At 59.9% G+C, this 22,011-nt stretch overlaps 1 protein-coding gene across 1 annotated transcript in view; it reads left to right on the top strand.

Annotated features, from left to right (window-relative positions):
* Nucleotides 1-22,011, top strand: part of LOC101540238 (cadherin-23) — a 299,164-nt gene that overhangs the window by 141,994 nt on the left and 135,159 nt on the right. Inside the window, exons 7-9 of the mRNA XM_055132130.1 lie at nt 9,853-10,047; nt 13,384-13,512; nt 20,723-20,801. Of these exons, the coding sequence (XP_054988105.1) occupies nt 9,853-10,047; nt 13,384-13,512; nt 20,723-20,801 (403 nt within the window). The remainder of the gene's footprint in view (nt 1-9,852; nt 10,048-13,383; nt 13,513-20,722; nt 20,802-22,011) is intronic.

Here is a 22,011-nt window from a genome sequence, read left to right as displayed (position 1 = left end):
CCTCATGGTCCAGTTGTTCTGTCTCCCGGCGGCTGTAAGTCCTGGCTGCAAGGACGCTGGCTGTGCTGGTGGGGTGTGAGCAGAGAGAAGGTGCAGATTTCCATGAAGCTGCTTCTTTTCCGTGCTTTTTCCTGCCTCCAGCCTGAGTCAGACTGTTTCAGCCCCCCCCCCCCCCCCAGAGAGCACGCCTGCTTTCTCCTGCAAGAGCTGGGGAAAGCATTGGGGAGTTGGACCCTCCTTCTTAGGGCGGGTGGCCAGCCTCTCTGTTCCCAGGCTAGCCGCGTCTCCGGCTCCCAGGCTTCTGCAGGATTCTCAGAGGCTGCCTGAGCCCTGGCTTTCCCGTCTCCTAAGGCAATTTTTAGTTCCATCTGTTTCCAGTTCCCAGGATTTTGTTGACATCTCTCATCTGCTTCCGTCCCTTCTCCCGTTCTTTTTGCCCTTGTGGATTGATGCATTTTTAATTCCCGTACTGCCATTTTGACGAGTGTGAAGAAGGGTACAGGCTTGAAATAAATGAGCGTGTTCAATCTGCCATGTTGAACAGGAAGTCCCAACTCTGCGTAAAACATTTATTGAACGTCTGAGACGTGCAGGTGGCAAGTGCTGGAAGTACAGGGGTGGCCAAGGGAAATGAAGAGGGGAGGCAGAGCCCAGCGCTGCTGGAGGAGAAGTGGCAGACCCGGGGGCTGGTGAGGAGGCAGGGAGGGGAAGAAGTGACACAACCGAGATCCCATCCGCAGGCCCAGGCCATGGCAGGACTCAGAAAGGCAGGAGACCTTGGGTGAGCGCTTTGATTAATGTCTTCCCGGCATCCCCAAGGCGGTGCACACAGCGGGGCTGAGGGGGCATCGGAGGGGAGATGGCTGAGCTGGCTCCTGGGGGTAGGAGCAGCTGGGCCCACCCAGGGGAAGCCCCTGGGTCATGTCCAGGGCCTGAGACTTAGGGCCCAGCAGGTGGGGCTGCCCAGCCCTCAGAGCGCACCAGTGCCTTTCAGAGTCCGGAGCCCATCATCCGGAACAGCCGCCAGGGGAGCGGTGGTGGGGGCCCTGCAGAGGCACACGGGGTCTGCGCACAAGGCACGCTCCACCTGGCAGCACTGGGCCCTGAGCGGCCCGCGAGGGGCTGGGGGCCCTGCGCCCTGGCTCTCCTGCCACAGTGTTTCTCTCTCGGCACCCCGCTCCCAGCCAGCACCCACACAAGGCCCCTCACCTCTCTCAGGCAGAAACGCCCCCTCTGAGCACCCTGCCGGCCTCTGCCGCGCAGCCTCTCGGAAGGGTGTTTGCTCAGCAAGGGGGTCAGTGGAAGGACTCTTGCCCAGCCTCTCTGAGTTTAGAAAGGGCTTCATGTATCATTTTTTAATTCATTTTTATTAAAAACGCTGTGATTTACAGAGTTGTTCATTAGACAGTTGTTTCAAGCATTGGGTGTTCCAACACCACCAGTGTGACCTTCCCTCCACCCCTAACCCCAGTCTCCCTCTCAACCCCAACCTGCTCCGAGGCGCAAAACAAATCTACTTTCTTTTGCTTATTCCAACACAACTCTAAGAAATGGCAAATAGAATGATCAGAAAATAAATCAGTGAGAGCCAATTTGTGATTACTCTATGATTTTGATCTATGTAAATAAGAATGTTAAAACCACTCAATACAAGATAATAAAATGCCTATTCTCATTTACATGTATGTTTTCAACTCTGGAATCTAAAGTTTATTGCATTAAATTTTATTTTATGCTTGGATCTCATTATGGTAATTATAATGTCTCACCTGTCATTGATAAAACTTTCAGAGCAATTCTATATTAGTATATTGTGGAATTTACGTGGAATAGATAAGGCATCCATATGTAAACTTTCCCCCTACACTTTATCTAAACATTGTGGTTTACAAAGTTGTTCATGATGATTCGTTGCAGGCGTTCAATATTCCAACACTAGCTCCACCACCATTACTCCTTCCCTTCACCATTGTCTCCAGTTTTTCCAACCCCCCTTCCCTTAAGCCTGCCCCTATAGCCGGCCTTCAATAATTTATCTTATATTGCATGTTATCAATAATTTTGCTAACAAAATAATAATAAATGTTTTCTTTGAAGAAAATTAGTGTAATTGTTGTATCATCATGAAGACAATAAGTGCTTGTAAGAGAGATTATTAAGATGTTAGTACAGGGTAGGCCTTCTTGGCTTATGTTTTGTTAATTGAGATTGGTTGCCTTCTACGTTCCATCCCATCCAAACTGGTGTGCTATTCGTGGTTTATTAGTATTGTAGAAATTGAAATGTCGCTCCAGGAAGTTCACAGTTTTTAAGGGGGTGGTGTTGTGCCCAAGTTTTAGATCCCCAATTGTGGAGAGACCCAGTCCACACACAGTAATGCAAAGGCAAAGGAACTCTATTACTAGCCCGAGCCAGCACTAGCCTTTCATCCAATACAGTGCAGTCTTGACAAGGACCTCAACTTCACATCACACGCAGTTTATATAGGGTTCAGAGTTAAGAAGCAATTTATATACTGTCTATTTTTAGCATTGGCCCTATTACAATGGTGGTCAGCAAGTAGGCAATGGTTAGTAACAGTTTCTAAGGAGGGGACAGTGACCCCTCCTGACCCGCCAGACCCAACTGCCCAATTCCTTATCTTGGCAAATCACACAACTGGGAGTTTACCAGAAACTGCAAGTCTTGCTGTAGGGCAACAGAGACTGAGGTCTAGTTGAGACAGTGTTAGCTGCAGCTTGTCATGGCATTAGTTTTGCCCTCACTGGGGTTAAACTTATAACTGGTGGTGGCTTTGAGCTGTGGGTGTGGTGCTGGGGCTTCCAGAAGACTGGAGAGTGGGGGTAGGTAGTCCATCCTCACTCAGAGGAAAACCTAGAGATTCCAGTCACCAAAGCCGCATACCTAACATGTTCAGCAAGATTAAACTCTGAGTGAGGCTCAGACCTGAGACAGTGGAGTCTGGCGAGGGGTGGGGGACCAGCTTCTTGGTCTCTTTCTAGATTTATTTGTGAGTCCCTGGAGCGAAGCCAGTAGACAGTGCTTACGTGGGCGCGGGGACACCGTCGGAGGCGGCCCCAGGGCTTCGTTTCTGATGCGAGTTCTGGTCATTGTGGATGCATGTCCTGATCCCCACTACAACACACACGTGTCTACTTGTTTCCCTGATTTTCCCCAAAGCACACACACCGTGTCTACTCGCTTCCCTGCTCTCCACTGAGTGTACTCACTTCCCTGAGGATGCCCACTAGATACACACTCACACTGTGCGTATCTGCCTTCCCGATCTCCACTAAAGCCCATACACTGTGTCTACTCACCTCCCCGATTCCCGCCACAGGACGTCACCATGTATACTCGCTGCCCTTGGAAATCCCTTGGGGGCCAAAGCTCCCACCAACCCTTTCTCTTCTAGTCCAGCGAAGCCACCGTTGCTGCCCCCGGGCCCCGACTTGGTCTCCCAACATCATCCCCAGAGCTCCCTACCTGAGCAGGGCCCCTGGGCTCACTTCTCTGCTCTCATCTCTGGGGGCACCTGCAGACACAGAGGTCTGCAAATATCTGGGGTCTTCAGATACAGAGAAGAAGCCTCTGCTGACAGATGTGGTTTGAGAGCAGCTGTTTCATTTCCCTGAGCTTCCGTCCCCCCGTCTGTGGGATTCACCGTGTAGAATTGCTGATGTGTGTGGAGGGTGCTCTGTGTGTGTGTGTCCCCGCACCCCTCACCCTGCCCTGGGGCCAGCCGTGTGGCCTCAGAGCATCCCGCACACTCTGGTCCATGAGAGTGCCTTCCCAACTGGATCACTGAGCTGCCTGCACCTTGTCAGAACTCCATCTGTCAGGAATTTATTACTAATGCATTTTATAACAGGCTTTATAATAAGATATTAAAGACTGTAGCAGCATCTAGCAAGCATTCCATAAATATTAATAACGCCTTTAGAGATGGCACCTCGGGTGGAAATAGTAGGAAATAGTGGCGGTTTGGTAGATGGTACATACAAAATAAATCTGAAGGCGGGGGTCCGCCCAGCAGCCCGAGAAAGATGCCCAAGCCAGTTCTGTCTGTCTGTCTGTCTGCCTTTCTCTTGTTGCTTTTGCTCCTCAGACTGCCTCTTGTACTCGCCACTTTGCCCTGTAACTTTTCCCTTCTCGGCCACTTTCTTTCCGCCGCTCGCTCCCGCCTACAGGCTCTCTCCTGCCTCCCTGCCCAGGCCCTGCCTGCCGCCCTGGCTGTCTCCTTCCCTTTGTGCTACCCTCATTTCCCCTCCCTTCCTCTCATCCCTCCCTTTCTCCCTTGCACCCCTTCATTCCACCGAGTCACTTTGGTTGAAACTCAGAGCGTCATGGAACCCGCACGAGGCGCCGAGCTATTCATCACGGTTATTAACGAACGAGACCCCTCGCGTGGCACGACTTCCCCAGTCTATTCCCTTGTCAGCCCGGGAGTAGCAGGAAGATTCATTTGTCTCGGAATTGCACGGGGTGGCCCATTTACGGCGGGTCCAGCGGCGGGGACGCGGAGCTGAAATGGGCTGCCCTGTCTGTGACCTGCCCGGCGTGGGGGCCTGGGGTGGGGCGGGGGAGTGACCTGGCCAGTGCCGGCGCTGGCCAGGGGTGGGGGACGTCACCTCGTGCCTGCCCTAAAGCCACCCTGACGCACACACAATGTCCTTTGCACTGAGCGAGTGAGTGGGGCGGAGCTGCGGAGAAAGGGGTGCTAGGTGGCCCTGGGCCGACACCCCTCCCCACAGTGGGCCTCCTCTCCAAGACCACGGACACGCTGTCCAGGAGGTGGCCAGCCTGTTTCCAGGGGGACAGCCCTGCGTCCCCCACCCCAGCTGAAAGGGACCTGTGACTGGGCGACCAAAGCACCCGCCCCAGCCTCAGACCCCGGGCACCTCTCCCTGTGGTAGTGGCCCGCGGGCATTCTGCCCTCAGCGGGCATGTGAGCCAGCTGTCCCCGCCTGACCCTGCACCTCCACGTGGCGGTCGCTGAGTGCCTGAGACCATTCCTGGGAGGGCGCAGGGCAGGAAGGAGGAGAAGGAGCCAACGTGCATCGTGTGGGCCGTCTGATTCTTCCTCGTTGTTACCTCCCAGAGTCGGGGCCCGGAGAGGAATGAGGCCTTGCCTGCGGCTAGCTGTGTCTTGGGGGGAAAGGGCTGAGAGAACGGAAGCCGGGGGTCCAGAGGGACCAGCCAGGGAAGGGGAAGGACTCACAGTGGGCGCCTTGCAGGCCAGGCCAGGGGAGGAGCTCAGAGCCCTGGGCTCTGCCTCTCTCTCACCAGGCGGTGTTTCCCCCAACAGGGCTTCTGTGGGGGACTCCTCCAGCCATGTCAGCCCCCACCGGAGACCAAGACTCCTCAGCCCCCACAGTAAATTGGTGGGGCTCATAGAGCCTCTCTGAATGGCCAACCTGAGCTAGGGGGTCACCCGTGAGACGAGACAGGGTCTAGACTCAATGGGTGTGGACATGGCTGCCTGGCCCCAGCCCACTGGACTGTGAGCGAAGGAGCATCATTCTCAGAAGCAGAGGACAGGGAGCAGGACACAGGAAACCTGAGACACTGGTTTCCTGCCCAGGCCCAGAGCAAATGCCTGGATCCTCACTCCCGACTCTGAGCTGGAACGTGGGCCGGAGAAGTCCGAGTTTCCTTCTGGCTTCTGCGAGCAAGCGAGCCACCCCAGAGCCATGCGGGGTCAGAATGGCCACCCTGTGCAGGAGCTACTGCCCTCCAGGAGTCACTGAGCCGGACCTCAGCCTGCCCCACCACCCAGGTGCTCCTGGCCCCGCCCACCTCCGCAGGTGCTCCTGGCCCCGCCCACCTCCCCAGGTGCTCCTGGCCCCGCCCACCATCCAGGGGCTCCTGGCCCCGCCCACCACCCAGGGGCTCCTGGCCCCGCCCACCTCCCCAGGTGCTCCTGACCCCGCCCACCATCCAGGTGCTCCTGGCCCCGCCCACCTCCCCAGGTGCTCCTGGCCCCGCCCACCTCCCCAGGTGCTCCTGGCCCCGCCCACCACCCAGGGGCTCCATACTTCACTTCAGTGGCTCTCACCCTGGCTCCATTTAAAGCAGCCACGCAGCAGCCTTCACAGAAAGGAATTGTCCTCCCTGTGAAGTTTTTATTTATTTATTTATTTAGGCTTGGGGGCCACACCCAGCAATGACCAGGGCTAATTGCTGGCAGGGCTCATGGGATGCCAGGGATAAAACCTGGGTCCACCCACATGCACAGCAAATGCCCTGCCCACCGTACTCTCCAGTCTCTCCTCTGTGAGAAATTTTAAAGAATACTTTTTTTTTTTAAGTGAATCACTGTGAGGTACAGTTACAGGCTTGTTTCTTTCCCTTCCCATTCTCTCGGCTGTGCTGGTGCGGCTGGTGCTGAAGGAGCTCAGGGGTCGCACCTTGGTTGGGGTGCCCAGTGGGGGCCACACACTCTGTCGTGGGTGGGTCTGGGTCCCCGGGGGCAGCGCGGTGGGGTGGCTCGGGGCACAGGGCTGTGCTCTCCGTCCGCTGGCACCCAGACGAGCACTGCCCGGGCGCCCTCTTGGGGGAGTTCCACGCTGCCCCCTCGTCGAGTGGTGGGGAAGAGGCACACCGGCTGTTTACTCATCTCTAATACCCGCCTTTAAATAGGGCTTATCTCGCGCCGCCTGGGACGGTGTTTTATTACCATCATAGTAATTGCAGCCACCATTTATCCCGCCCCACTCAGTATCTCGGCGGGCCTGGCTGGGTGAGAAGCTTGTTATTTTCTCACACCTTGTCTGTGGAACTCCTCCTCGCAGCCGCGCAGGGGCTGCCGTGAAGAGCTCCCGTGTGACATTTCCCTGGGCGCGAGCAAACTGAACGGCAGGTGCCTGAGGTCCCTGATCCATCACGGGGAGACCAGGACTCCAGCCGGCCGAGCCCTCCCCGCTCTGAGCCCGGGGCCCACTGAGAAAGCAGCGCACCTGCCCCAGGAGGAAGCCTGCGTGCGAGAAGGGTCAGACCGGAACACATCTGTGCGTTTCTACAGCCCCAGCTGGGGCCCCCAGGAGCCCCCCACCCCCGCCCACCTCCCTGAGACCGAAAGGCAGGAAGTCAGCGTTCTTTTCCCTCCAGTGGTCTGGCCCCTCTAAGTATGGGCCTGGCCTGCTGCCAGGCCCATTTAAAACCTTCTCTAAGTTATGCAGAAATTAAATGGGTTTTCACTGCAGGGCATGAAACATAATCCAAGAAGGTCAGACACAGGACCGAGCCCTTCTAGTTCTCCTTTTCCTCTTTCCTCCCGGTCTCACTCCTAAATCCTCAGAGGAGACGCTCTGGTCACGGGGGAGAAATGTCCTCTCCTCCCCCAGCCACGGCTGGGCCGCTGACACTCTCCCCAGCCGGGCTGACCAACAGAGCAGGCCGAAGGGTCCTGCTGCCCCCAAACCCTCCCTGTTCTCATGGGGGCTGGGGAGGGGGGGCTCGGGCTCTGGTACTTGGCGTATAATGTGTGTGTTGGAAGAGAGCAGGGGAAGAAAAGTCTCGGCTCTCTACCTCGGTGGCACGGAGGGCAGAGGCTGGCATATCCGAGTTGGGCATGAGGGAATTTGAGTCCTGGCCTTCGTGCCCAGGACGGCGGGGTGGGGTGGGGGAGGTACTTAGAACCATGGAGACCCCCGGGCTGGAACGATAGCACAGTGCGGAGGGCGTTTGCCTTGCACACGGCCAACGATTCCCAGCATCCCATATGGTCCCCCAGCACTGCCAGGAGTAATTCCTGAGTGCAGAGCCAGGAGCAACCCCTGAGCATCGCCGTGTGATCCCCCAGAAAAAGAAGGAAAAAATAAAGAACCATGGAGACCCTTGGGAAGAGCAGTAGGGGGGCTCCTGGGACTGAAGGGGACGGTCCAGTGCCCGGAAATCTTTGGTGGAGGGGCTGTGGGCAGGAGCTGGAGGAAGAGGGGACAGCACCCCAGGGCCGTTCCCTTCCTGCCCCTGAACTCCGCACAGTGTGTCTCATTTGCAGAAGCAAGTCAGTGTCACAGCCTGGGGCCGGGGATGTCGGGTGGGTCACAGGGCAGGCCCCTCTGGGTGGATCTGGACCCCCAAGACTGGGTGGGGCCCAGGAAGAATCAGGACCCTGGAGCCCCTCGGCCTGCCCTGGAGGTGTTTGTGTCTGTGCCCTCATCTCAGCAATGCTCTTGTAGGCTGCACCCGGCTCTGGGTGCGAGAGACGAGCGCCGAGCTCGGAAACACACGGCAGGGCTGTGCTCAGCGTCTGCCGCGGCTCTTTGGGCAGAGAGAGGAATCCGCTCCCCCAGCCCTGGGTGCGCAGGCCCGGCCTGGCCTAGCAAGGCGGCTCCGGGGCGCAGACGTGGGCAAGGCCCAGTGCTGAGGCGGAGAGAGGCTTCGGCTTGAAGCCTTGTGGGAAGGAGAAGCCGGGGCTGTGGTCTCTACAGAGGGCCCCCCGCCCCGGCCCTGTCTGCCTGGCCGGGAGGGGGTGGGGGGTGGAGAACCAGCAGCCCTAGGAAGGATGAAAACTAAGTGCATCATCCTGAAGCCCCTGCACAGACCACCCCTGCCCCCAGCTGACTTTCAGGGAAGGGCTGCCCGCAGGCCCCAGCTGGACCCCACGGAAAGTGACTGTCAAGGAAGGAGGGAGGGAGGGAGGGAGGGAGGGAGGGAGGGAGGGAGGGAAGAAGGAAGGAAGGAGGGAGGGAGGGAGGGAGGGAGGGAAGGAGGGAGGGAATAAGAGAGGAAGGAGGGAAGGAAGGAAGGAAGGAAGGAAGGAAGGAAGGAAGGAAGGAAGGAAGGAAGGAAGGAAGGAAGGAAGGAAGGAAGGAAGGAAGGAAGGAAGGAAGGAGAGAGGGAGGGAGGGAAGAAGAAGAAAGGAGGGAGGGAGGGAGGGAGGAGAGGAAGGAAGGAAGGAAGGAAGGAAGGAAGGAAGGAAGGAAGGAAGGAAGGAAGGAAGGAAGGAAGGAAGGAAGGAACGAAGGAGGGAGGGAGGGAGGGAGGGAAGAAGAGGAAGGAAGGAAGGAAGGAAGGAAGGAAGGAAGGAAGGAAGGAAGGAAGGAAGGAGGGAAGGAAGGAAGGAAGGAAGGAAGGAAGGAGAGAGGGAGGGAGGGAGGGAGGGAAGAAGAAGGAAGGAAGGAGGGAGGGAGGGAGGGAGGGAGGGAAGAGAGGAAGGAAGGAAGGAAGGAAGGAACGAACGAAGGAGGGAGGAGGGAGGGAAGAAGAGGAAGGGAGGAAGGAAGGAAGGAAGGAACGAAGGAGGGAGGAGGGAGGGAAGAAGAGGAAGGAAGGAAGGAAGGAAGGAAGGAAGGAAGGAAGGAAGGAAGGAAGGAAGGAAGGAAGGAAGGAAGGAGAGAGGGAGGGAGGGAGGGAGGGAGAGAAGAAGGAAGGAAGAAGGGAGGGAGGGAGAGAAGAAGAAGGAAGGAAGGAGGGAGGGAGGGAAGAAGAGAGGAAGGAGGGAGGGAGGGAGGGAAGAAGAGAGGAAGGAAGGAAGGAAGGAAGGAAGGAAGGAAGGAAGGAAGGAAGGAAGGAAGGAAGGGAGGGAGGGAGGGAGGGAGGGAGGGAGGGAGGGAGGGAGGGAGGGAGGGAGGGAAGAAGAGAGGAAGGAAGGAAGGAAGGAAGGAAGGAAGGAAGGAAGGAAGGAAGGAAGGAAGGAAGGAAGAGACGGAGGGAGGGAGGGAGGGAGGGAGGGAGGGAGGGAGGGAGGGAAGGAAGATTGGCTTAAGGCCCCTGGACCCTCTAGACGGAGAATGACAGCATGCGGGTCTGCTTGCTGGAAGGACGTAGTCAGTGTCTTTGGGGGGACAGTCACTGTTGGCCGCTGCAAGCCCCCGCTGACCTGCTGATATACTGCTTGGCCCACAGAACACCCCGGTGGGCACGCCCATCTTCATCGTGAACGCCACGGACCCCGACCTGGGCGCGGGCGGCAGCGTGCTCTACTCCTTCCAGCCCCCGTCCCCGTTCTTCGCCATCGACAGTGCCCGGGGCATCGTGACCGTGACCCGGGAGCTGGACTACGAGACCACACAGGCCTACCAGCTCACGGTCAACGCCACGGTGAGTCCACCAGGACAGAGCCCTCAGCCCGGGGACAGCAGCCCGTTCCCTGCCAGGCACGGCTCATGGCCATGGCCGGCGGGAGGAAGAGCCGTGGATATTAAGGGCCAGTGCTGGGGCTAGAGTGATGGCCATGGCTGCGGTCCTCAGTGTCACCGGGAAGCCCATTCTAGGACCCCAGAGATGGGCTGGGCACATGCTCTGCCCACTGGGGGTCCAGGTTCTAGCCCCAGCACCCCGGGGCCCCCAGCATTCCCAAGCCCTGAGAGCCACAGGGAGTGGCCCCCAAACCAAACTCAGTGATTGGTGAATCCCTGCATGCAGGGGAGCGCGTGGGCGCGGGGCGGCCGGTGCTGGGCCCAGCGAGCAGCGTGCTTGCGTTCCTTCATGGTCACCCGGGGGACAAGGGGGCCGGGTGTCCACACTCTTTCCAGGACACAGGACAGAGATGTCCGCCTAGCTGTGGCCAACATCCCCCGCATGCAGGAGCCGAGGGTTCTGGAAGGGTGGTGGGCACCAGCGTGGGAGGGGACCCCCGTCAGCGCCCAGCCCTGGTCCCAGGGAGTCAGGCTGGATCGAAAGCAGGAGATGGGCAGGAATGACAACCCCAGAGACCCACACGCAGGACCCCGGCCCAGCAGCCCCACGCTCAGGCCAGCCCCCCACACCCCGAAACTCTGGGTCTGGAGGACGTCACAGCCGCTCGTCCTTGGTCACCGGGTCCTGGGACACACCCGCCTGAGAGTGTCCCATGCCCGTCTCTCCCCTGCTCCAAGCTGGGCCTTCCCTGTGCCCCTCCTGTTCCTGCTTGCAAAGGGCAAAACCCTCTCAGGAATTCCCCTGATGCCCCACGGCATCACCTCTTGTGGTGCTCCCAGCATGTAGTGCTCCCTGCTTGGACAGGATGTAGAGGGGAGCGGGAGGGGGAGGGAAGGGGCGGAGGGGGGAGCGGGACCCAACAGGCTGGGTCAGGCAGGGGGCAGCTGTGCTCAGGCCCCGTTCCCTTCTTCACCCCCTTACATCCACACACGAGGACGGGGCGTCTGCCCTCCCACCACACCCCCTCTCCATCCCCTGGGCCCTGACCTGCACCCTGCTGGGAGCCCATCCCCATGGGATCATTTTCATCCACCCGAAAAATGACTCTGGGCCCTGGGGAAATTGCGGAGCCGAGTGCAGGCACGGCCGGGCAGCCTGGCATGGCGCCTGGGCTCCAGCTGGGCTGGTGGCTACAGTTAAATTGCCCTTAATCTGCCAGCCCCGGGGCCTGGCAGCAGCTGCACAGGAGGGTTCTAGAAACCCCTTCAGAACTGATGACTCTGCCGTGTAATCCTCAGCTTCCCGTCACGCCTGGCCGTGCCCCTGGCTGTCGGACACTTCCCCAGAGACGCGCCGTGTGGCGTGGCAGGGGAGGGCGTATAAGTTCGTGGCCACGACTCTGGGTGCCAGGGGCGGGGGGGATGGGGGTAACAGGGGCTGAGAGCTGCTGGGCCCGTGTCCGGTGCCTGCCCACCAGCCTGGCCCTCTGCCTCTCCTGGACAGTGGGCTCTGGGCGGATCCTGGCTCCTGGCGTGGACCCCAGGCATTGCTGGCCCTGAGGACCCCACACCCAGATCCTGCCCGGGGCTCCGTCACGGCTGTCCTACGGCTGTCCTGCATCCGAAAGAGCCGAATTCTCTTGCAGAGAACAGCACTGAGTTTTAGAAGGAAATAAACGGGCATGTGGTTCCTGGGCAGCTGAGGCTCCCATCAGCCAAGTCAGTGCTCACCAGCCATCCTCCTCCCGGGACCCAGCCCTCTCCTGAACACGGGCCCTTGGACCCCAGCCACACCCAGGCCTGTGGGCCCTAAATCAAGACCGCTGAGGGCAGGTTTTGTGTCAGAACAGGCTGGGGAGAGAGTACAGGGAGTCAAGCCCGTGCCTTGTGCCCTACGAACTCGTAGGAATAATGAGGACAGTGTAGCCGCCAGTGCAGCGCCGTGTGCAGCAGGGCCCGGCCGCCTCGTCTGGCCCGGACCCCTCTGACTGCCCATTCTCTGTCAGTAGCCCAGGGGCTGCTTCAGCAGGGGCTCAGGGTAATAAGAGGGGGGCCCGGCTTTTCCTTTCGTGGTCAGCTTTTCGGGACTTGACTGTCCAGCTAAGGGGTCAGAGGTCAGACACCGAGTACCTGACCACAGGAGGGACCTGCAAGGGTCCTCTTCTGGAGTCCCCCAATTGCAACAGGCCATGGAGCTCCTCCTGCTGCTTCTACAAAAAAAAAGGGCAGGAGGTGGGGGGCTGGAGCAATAGCACAGCGGGTAGGGCATTTGCCTTGCACACGGCTGACCGGGTTCAATTCCCAGGATCCCATATGGTCCCCCGAGCACCGCCAGGAGTGATTCCTGAGTGCATGAGCCAGGAGTAACCCCTGTGCATCGCCAGGTGTGACACCCCCTCCCGAAATAAAGGGCAGGAGGTGGGGCTTGACCAGTGTCCCGGATGCAGCTCAGGGATGCAGACCCTTTGGCATCCCCTAGCAGTCAGCCCCTGAGTGACAGGAGGGGCGGATGAGCATGGAGACACTGGCCCCTGACCGGATCCAGAGAAGAACTAAGGGTCACACCATATTTTTGCCCGGTGCCCCCAAGCAGTGCTCTGGTCAGTCAGAGCCCCGGTCACTCTGTGCCAGACGGCTCCGCGTGGAGCCAGAGGCGGTGGTGATGCTCAGGCCAGGGGGCTCAGAGGCCTCCAGGCCTCCACTCAGTGCCCAGGGGCCTGCGGTGCAGGGAAGGAAGTCAGGTCCTTCTGCCTGGTGGCAGCGCCCCTGACCCCTGAGCTGCCTCCCTGGGACCCCACCACTAGGACCCCAGGGTGGTCCTCCCACCCTCCAGATGTTCAGGGTGACTGGGCTGGACAGGAGGCCTGGCTGGGCGTGACCCCGAATAAACCACCTTCCTCTGGGATTTGGGGTCCGAAGTATGTTTTCCCACACAGGTCACGGTGGGCAGTGGGCCAGAGAGATAGTACGGAGGTTAAGGCCCTTGCCTGGCACCCAGACAGCCCCAGTTCTGTCTCTGGCACTGGACATGGTCTTCTGAGCACAGAGGCAGGAGCAAGCCCTGAGCACCTCCATGTGTGGCCCCAACACCAGAAATAGAAAGTGAAGCAGCCCAGGTGGTGGTGTGGGCTCTGACTGAGAGTCCCACACGCGCACGCTGTGCCCTGTGGGGGCATGGGAGTGCCTCGGGCTCGTGCCCACACTCACGCCCGTGCCCACGGCCCCCGTATCCGGTCTCATCTGCGTGTGGGTCCCCTGCCTTGTGTAACCCAGGACTGTGTGTTCTCTCCCCCCTAAGGACCAAGACAAGACCAGGCCTCTGTCCACGCTGGCCAACTTGGCCATCATCATCACGGACGTCCAGGACATGGACCCCATCTTCATCAACCTGCCCTACAGCACCAACATCTACGAGCACTCCCCACCGGTGAGAGCCTGGGGGTCCCCCGCTTCCCTCGGGGTGGGGGGCCCTGGCACTCTCAGCACCCGCCCCTCACCACCCCGCTCCCCAGCTCCTCACCCGGCTCCCCGAAAGGCAGCTTTCAGAGATGAGCGTGGGGGGACACGGACCCCCAAAACATCCAGCCGGGCTGGGAGTGGATTCGGACTCGGTGTGGCCCTGCCGTGCCCCCCACCCTTCAGCTGGCCAGTCTGCCTCCGTCCACCCACCCGTGCTGGCCAAGACAGTGGCCCTCCAGTGCCTGACCCCAGCTGGGCTTGTGCTCTGCAGGTTCCTCAAACCCTCATCTCTTAGGGAAGCACCTGACTGGCCGTGCCCTGGCGCGGGTCAGAGGTCACCAGGCAGAACACAGACCCGCTTCCTGAGGGCCGCGTGTCCCCCACCGGCTCAGCTCAGACCGGGGCACTCTGAGAACAAAACCCGCGCCTTGGCAGAACCGCAGAGGCCGAGGGGCTGCTCGGCCGGGGGCCGCGCCTTCTGGTCTGTCCTTCGATTTTGTGCACATCAGAGTAAACCACGGGGTCCCGGGCAATCAGGAAAGGGGGCTTCTCTGGGATTCCCCAGCCCAGACATGGCGCAGGGGAGCAAGTCCTTGGACAGAAAGTGGCCTTTTGCGGGGTCTGCACCTACGCAGAGCTCAGTGCACACAGCGCTCCCCACCGTGCCTAGACAGGGGAACAGCCCCGGCCGCGCCTTAGCTGTGTGTCATCTCCGCCACGACTGTAGCAAGCCGGGTTCCGTCAGCCCTCCGTGTCAGGCCCAGCTAGGGGCTGAGTTTGCACAGGTGAGCTTTTCTTTAAAAAAAAACAATAGCAATTCTTTTTTTTTTTTTTTTTTTGCGGGTGGGGGATCTCCCAAGCAGTGTTCCAGAGGGAGACCCCGGGGGTGCTCCTGGCAGTTCTCAGCCCTGAGCTGCTTGGGCCCAGGAGTGCTCCAGGCCCCTGCGGTGCGAGGAACGGAACCCAGCACCTCCGTGCCTGCCACGCTCCAGCCGTCTGGGGCGTCCCAGCCTTGCTCTTAGTAATGGCTGGTTTGGGCTTGGTCTGGGGCCACACTCAGCAGTGCTCCAGGCTTAGTCCTGGCTCTCTGTTCGGGAGTCACTTCTGGTGGTGCTCAGGGGAACCTACGGTGCCAGGGATTGAACATAGGTTGGCGGTATGCAAGGCAATTATCTTAACCTCCATAATCTCTCCACCCACCTGATCTCATTATTTTTTATTTCTTCACTTAATTAACACATTCATAAAATCAAGTATTCATATCTTTAGAAAACAGAACATTTAAGTTCTGCAAATATAATTACATGTTGTTTTTTTATGGTAACTCAATTCCTTTCTTTTTTTTCTTTTTTTTCTTTTTTTTTGTTCTTTAGGGTTTTTTTTACATTTATTTAATTATTTATTTATTTTTTAGATTTTTTTTAATTTAATAGTTTATTTTTAATTAGTGAGTCAACGTGAGGGTACTTTTTTTTTTTCAATTGAATCATGGTGAGATACACAGTTCCAAAGTTGTTTGTGATCGGGTTTCAGTCGTACAATATTCCAGCACCCATCCCTTCACCTGTGCACATTTTCCACCTCCAGTGTCCCCCATTTCCTTCACTCTGTCCCTGCCTGCCTCTATGGCAGACACTTCTCCCTCCCTCCCCCTCTCTCCCCTGCCCACCTTTGGGCACTATAGTTTGCAATACTGGTACTGAAACCTTCCTCATTGCTAAAGGGTCTTTTCTCTTTCCTTTTCCTTTCCTTTTATTACATTGTGGTGCCAGGGATGACTTGGTCTCCAACCCCACAGAGCTCTGAGAACAAAGCAGGGCACCCCCGTCCCTCTCACACACCTGGTCCTGAGTGAAGGTGGCCCTTACCATGCCCCCGGCCACACGGGCCAGGTAGCCCCATGCTCCGGTTGGCATCTGTGACTGTTCTGGCCATGGGTGTCCCTGCTTTGGCCATTTGAAGGTGTCCATGTGCTCCAGATGTGCACATCTGATGTCCATGCCCCCCTCCCCTTCCAAAGGTGGGCAGGGGCTGGAGGGGACCCAGCAGGTGCTTTCTTGGACCCCTGCAGGCATCTGGCACTGCAGGGACAGACCCCCCTCCACCCACCTAGGCTTCTCTGTCTTGGTGCTCGCAGGAAGAGCCAGAACTCCTGCTTTGGAGACTGAAGGCTGACAGGACCCTGTGCCCAGCCAGGGTGACCTTCCCTGGCCTTTGGGTGTATGGCCCTGCTGCCCACCGTCCCTGCTGGCCTGCCCTGGGTCAGCTCAGCAGTGCTCCAGGGGCTTGCTCCCTGCGGTGGGCAGACAGCAGCCGGTAGGTGCTGGGGGAGTGTTTCTAGAAGGATCCTGGATGTGAGTGGGCACAGGTGGCAGCCAGACTGGCCTGTCCTCTCGACAGCTGCTTCCAGCCAGCGCAGGATGCGCCCACCTGCTGGCCCCCAGCTCGCCCCCTTCCAACCCACCTCCCAGCCCGGACACATCACCACCCGCTCAGCCCGGCCCCGGGCTTGCTCTGGGGCTGCCCCCAGGAGGAGGAAGGGGGCGCTTTGCCCCCCTACCCCCCATGCAGGTCTTAGCGTCCAGGTCTGGGCTTCCTGTGTGTCTCCCGGGGCATCGGGTCCAGGGCTGCGAGAGGAAGGTGGACAAAGTCAGTTTGGTGCCTAGAATGAGGCCGAGGTGGCAACCAGGGGCCAGAGGACATTGGGACAGCCCTTGCCCTGCCCTGGCCTCACAGTACGCCCCTGGCAGGTTGGGCAGCCAGGCTGGCCCTGTCTGGGCGGGGGGAAGGACACGAAGCAGACCCAGCTCTGGCGGGGGACACCCCGTGTGAGTTTCCCGAGTCGCCAGGGGCCAGGGGTACTGGCTTCAGCTTCGTTTCAGGTTCGGCAAGAGGCTCGCTGCACTCACGTCTCTTTCCGGCATTTCCAGATCTTTCTTGGGAGAACCCTCCCAGATACCCCGTGCAGTGACTCGGGGGCCCCCTGACCGGATCTGGGACGCAGTGCTGTCCAGGCCCCAGGGCCACGCGGCAGGGCCAGGGGAGGGCCTGTTCTCCCGTCGGTGGTGTCAAACTGCTGTCTGCAGAAATGTCCTGCCAGCTGGGAGAAAGCTTCTTGATGCAGCCAGGTTGTGGGTCACCCCCGGGTCCTTGGCAAGCCGTGGGATAGCGGCACTGAGCGACTTTTCTCGGACTGGTGAGCGGTTTCCGCCAGCTGGGCCTGGCGTGGAGCGGCCAGAAGGCCCCTCTCTCGGCTGGATCACGCGCACGTCGGGCTCTAGCCCCGCGGTGTCTGCTCCTGCGCGTTCTCTCATGCCGCGGTCTGTCCTCTGATGCCGCACGGCCCCCACCCCGCTCCTCTCGGGGACCCCACGGGCATCTGCTCTGTTCTGTGGTGCCCGTCACCCTCCTGCTCAGGCCCAAAGGTCCTGACAGCTCCTCGATCTTCGCCCCCTTGGCCTAGAGATGCTGGTGCCCAGAACAGGCCTGGGAGCTGCTGTCCTGGCCAGGACCAGCCTGGGGGAACCCACCTCGGGAGGTGTGTGGGAGAGGGTGTCTCGACTCCCACAGGGCCCACCCAGCCCTCTCTGCCTCTGCTCCGTGCCGCGTGGGAAGGAGCACCCCCCTCTCCCCACCGCCCGCCCCGCTTTCCCCGACAAGCCAATTCTCACACTTCCGGGCTTCTAATCGGTTTCCGCGCCTCCATCCGGGCCCGCTGTGCCCATTACGGCATGGAACCCCGATTTAACGCCGTGTTGCTCGGGCAGGGCCAGGGTGGAGGGGTGGCCTGGCCTGAGAGCCCAGGTGCCCCCACCCCCGCCCCGCCCCAGGACCCCGGCCTCGCTCTGCCTCTTTATCTGTGGCGCCCACATGTCTGCCCCCTATCAGTGTATCGGGCCGGCCCGCCTCATCTAAAGTGTATATATTACCTAATAAAATCCTTCTTATTGGGGATTATTGCCTCAAATTTTAATTTCCTCACTCGAGCAACAGCATGTCGGCCTGCCCGTCAGTGGCGGGCCGGGGGAAGGTGAAGGAGCGGGTAAACGGCACAAATTACTGCCAGCCGATGCCTATCAGCCCTTTGACTGGAATTGACTGGAATTAAGGACTGAGAAATAGGATTTTCTGCCTCAGAATCTGCTGTGGCAGCTCTTGTCGGAAGTCCCCTCCCGTCCCCGGCCCCCGCCTTCCCCGCTTTCAAGTCCTGATCCTGTCAGAGGCGTGGGGGGAGGGGCGCCCTGCTGAGCTGGCGGGGACGGGGGTGTCCAGGCCAGACCCGGCCTGAGCCCTGGCCCTTGGGTCCGGCTCCGGATCCAGCTGTCGTCCTGGCCGGTGGCTTGGCAGGGGCACTGCCCAGAGGGAAACACCCGCGCCTTCTCAGAGCTCCCGGCGTCCTGGACTTGGCCCCACCTTGCTGGCGACCTCACGGGGTGACCGCCTGAGTGCCTCAGTCCCCTCAGCCAGGCCCCCTGCAGCCCCTCAGGCTCCGTCACTCACCCCCTCCAGCACCTGGGATTGAGCCAGTCACTGCCCTCCTCCCCAAGGCCCATGCAGGGGTGCTGGAGAAGACGCGGGGAGCCCCCACTGGGCACCTGGGCCTGGCACCCCCACAGGAGGAGCCCGGCTGGGATCATGAATGTAGGGCGGCAGAGCCCCAGGGTTTGCCGGAACCCTCTGGAAGCCACCTGAGTGTGTGTCAGTGAGTTGTAGCTTAGCTTCATCTGACGCTCACAGCGTGAAAAGCGACAATAATAGTTTTGTTTCTTGGGTTTCTATCTGGGCGCGGGGTGGGGGGGGGAACCAAACCTGCCAGTGCTTGGGGGATTTTCCTGGCTCTGTGCTAAGGACTGACTCCTGACAGTGCTCCGGGATCCAGCTGGGGCCTCCAATGTCCAAAGCAGACTCAACTTAGTCTCTGGCCCAGAGACAGTTCCTCAGGCAGCATGTGCTGAGAGCCAGCCCTGTCTCGGGGTGGGGACTGTTATGCCCATCTTACAGATGTGGAAAGCAAGGCAGCATGAGGTCAAAGGGCTCTCTCGAAGGAGTTGGTCTCAGGCGTCTGGCAGCAGCCAGGCCGCCCCAGCCCTGTCGCCATCCTGCTCCCACCACAAGTGGGGACCCCCAGGCAGCCCCTTCGTGGCTTCCCTGCTCTCCCAGCCCGGGACCCCGAGAGGTCGGCAGAGGCGCTCGCCACCCCCTTGTCTTTGGAAATGAGTTTCAGCAGATTGAAAATACCAGCGCCGAGGCTCCGAAACAGAACCGAGGTCTCCCCGGAGCCCCCGCCTCCCGCTAATTCCTTCTCATAACACTCCCCGTCTTTGTGGCTGCACTTGTATTAAAAGCTCAGGGTTTTATTAAAAATGGATTTATTTACCCAGAAAGAGATGAAACCCCAAACCTCGTCAGGAGCCTCCCAGGGCTGGCTTCTCGGAAGCCGGGGGCAGGCGCTGGCCCTTCCCGCTGGCCAGCCCAGGACAGCCTGCAGCCGGCCCAGAGGGCCTCGGTGAGGGGCAGGCCACCGGGACCCTCTCCCTGCTGCCCTCCATCCCTCCCTGCCGGTGAAGGCCAGCATGGCCACCCTTCTGTCCCTTCCTGCTGGTGAAGACAGAGTCGTGTGGCCCTTCCTCCTCCTCGGTGCTCTGTGAGCACTGGGCCCAGAGCCCTGACAGCGGGCCCCGCCCCCAACTCTCCTGGGCCCAGGCAGGATGGGTTATGGAAGAGACGATCACTAACCAAGCACAGCTTTGCTGTGGGAGACCCAAGACTTGATCCCCGGCACCGTATGGTCCCTGAGCACTGCCTCGAGCAACCCGTGAGCACCAAGCCAGGAGTAGCCCCCAAGCAATGCCAGAGGGAGCCCCCAAGCCAGAAGTCGGAAACACAGCCTGCATCTCCTCCTGGGGACAGGCCGGGCCCCTGGGCTGTCGGGGAGGGGGGCAAGGGGAGCGCCAGGGTCCAGTGGGGGTCCAGGTGTCCTTGTGCACAACCTGGAGAGCCAGGCCAGGCTCTGCCAAGTCAGTGCTGGACTGTCCGAGGACACTGAACGTCTGCAGGTGACCCGGTTTCCCCCGAGTCAGTGCGTGTAAAGGACACTTAGGTGACAGCTTGTATCCTCCCCCCAGACCCGGGACCAGGGCCAGACAGATGGCACAGGGCCAGGGGCGGGCCTGGGTTTGATCCCCAGTGTCCCATATGATCCCTCGGGCCCTGCCAGGAGTAAGCCCTGAGCTCCGCTGGGTGTGGGTCAGAAACAGAACACACAAAGCAAGAAATCCACAAAAAACAGAATTTGGGGTCCAGGCACAGGTGCCGGGCAGGCAGCAGCATTCTCGGCCCCCGGCGTGGACGCAGGTGTGGGCCAGCTGTGCCCAGGGCCCCACCGCCTGGTCCTGCTGTTGCTCAGGGGGGTGGCTCGGGGGCGCCCGGGCAGCAGGAGGCAGTTGTCTGAGCCGTGCGGGCGTCCCCAGGTGCTGCCCGGCAGAGACGGCAGCTCAGGCCGCACTGAAGGAGCGTCTAGCCTGGGGCTGCCCGGGACTCAGTCCAGCGGGAACTAGCCACGTCCTCCGGTGTCACCCAGACTGAGGTCCTAGGGGCGAAGGGCCTTTTGGGGTGGCAGCTCTGATGGTGGAGACAGGACAGGTGCTTCTCCCTCAGACCCCCCTCCCCCGGGCTGGAGAGAGCGCGGCCGGGGCAGGGGAGCACTGACCCATGCTCCAGACACAGCAGGCCCAGGTTGGTGTCCAGCACCGCCGGGAGGGACCCCTGAGCACAGAGTCAGGAGTGACCCACAGACACCACCAGGTGTGGCCCCCAGACTCAGACACAACCAGGAAGGCCTGAGGAGCTGTTTCCTTTGGGGCTGGCCATAGTTCAGGGGCGGGAGCGTGCCCTTGACGAGGACGAGGCCGGGGTTCGTCCGGACACAGATAAGGATCCCGAGCACCAGGAGGGGCGGCCCTAGGTCAAATGCAAATAAATGTGACAGTGCCCCCAGCTTCCCTGGGGGGCGGGGTGCCCAGGCTCCCCCCACGTCCCTCCTCTCCCACCTGGGGCCGGGCCCCCCTCTCTCTCGCCCGGAGCCGGGCCCCTCAAGTCCCTCCTCTCCCACCCGGAGCCGGGCCCCTATTCTCTCTTGCCCGGAGCCAGGCCCCCTCACGTCCCTCCTCTCCCGCCAGGGCACCACCGTCCGAGTCATCACCGCCATCGACCAGGACAAAGGGCGTCCCCGGGGCATCGGCTACACCATCGTCTCAGGTAAGGGGGCTGCCCGGCCCCTTGCACTCGGGAAGGAGCGTCTAGGGGCGGAGGGGACTGCCTGGAAGGACAGGAGCAGCCGGTGCGGCAGGGCGGGGCCGAGGGAGGCCGGGCTCTGGGAGAGGCCGCTGGATGCTGCCCTGCCCTCTGTGTGTTTGGGCTCTTCCTTTCAGGGTTAGTGGGAAGACGCCGTCGAACCTTGCTCCCGAGCTGCGCATCTGAGTCGTCGGTTCATTGGTCACTTGCCACTGTGCTCCCTGGGGTGCCCCCGCCCACCCATCTCTTGATCAGGCAGTTGGGTGACTAGCTGTGGGCAGGGGTCAAGGAGGTGGGGTTCTTCTCCCAGTTCCTGCCTAAAGATGGGAGCAGTGCCAACCTGGAGCTGGGGGGTCAGGGTGGGGTGCCAAGGCTTCTGTTGACCCCCCCCAACCCAACTGCTCTGCCCGTCCCCATCCCAGGCCCTGCCCTCAGCTCAGCGCACTGGATGGTGAAGTGGTGAAGGGTCAGCTGGAGCACCAGAAGGCCCAGGGTTAGCACCCTTGTCTACACCCTCCAGGAGCACGGGTGGTGTGCTGGGGGCACCATATCTTGCAGGGGTGGTGCGCTGCGGGTGCCATCTCATGCAGGGGTGGTGTGCTGGGGGCGCCGTCTCCCCGCAGGGGTGATGTGCTGGGGGCGCCCTCTCCCTGAAACTCCAAGGAGAGGTTGGCCTCAGGAGCACAGGTGTGTGGGGCGTGCTGAGGGCCCTGCCTGGCTCTCACCCCTCCGTGTCTCACCCCTAAAACAGGAGGTGCCAGTATTGAATTGGAGCAGCAAGTGTGGGCAACCTTGTTTTGCCTATCTTAGGGGAAAGGCCTCAGTTTTTCCCCGTCAAGAGTAGTGCTTGCTGTGGGCTTGTGGTAGATGCTTTGACTATACTGAGGAAAGTTCCTTCAACTCCCGTTATGCTTTTATCATAAATGGGTGCAGGATCTTATCAAATGCTTTCTCTGCATCTACTGATATGATCATGTGATTTTATCTCTCCTTTTATTGATAGGGTGAGTCGTGTTGATTGACTTGGTGAATGTTAAGCTGTCCTGCATCCCTGGGATTGGTGGTGGGAAATGTGCGCTGGTGAAGGGACGGGTGATGGAACATTGTATGACTGAAACCCAGTCGTGAACAGCTTTGTAACTGTGTTTCTCACAGTAATTCGATTTAAAAAAAA

This window comes from Sorex araneus, chromosome 3 (genome assembly GCF_027595985.1).
Source record: "Sorex araneus isolate mSorAra2 chromosome 3, mSorAra2.pri, whole genome shotgun sequence".
In the NCBI taxonomy this organism is placed as follows: domain Eukaryota; kingdom Metazoa; phylum Chordata; class Mammalia; order Eulipotyphla; family Soricidae; genus Sorex; species Sorex araneus.
The sequence above is the reverse complement of the archived record's forward strand: the minus strand, read 5'-3'. Positions and strand labels throughout refer to the sequence as shown.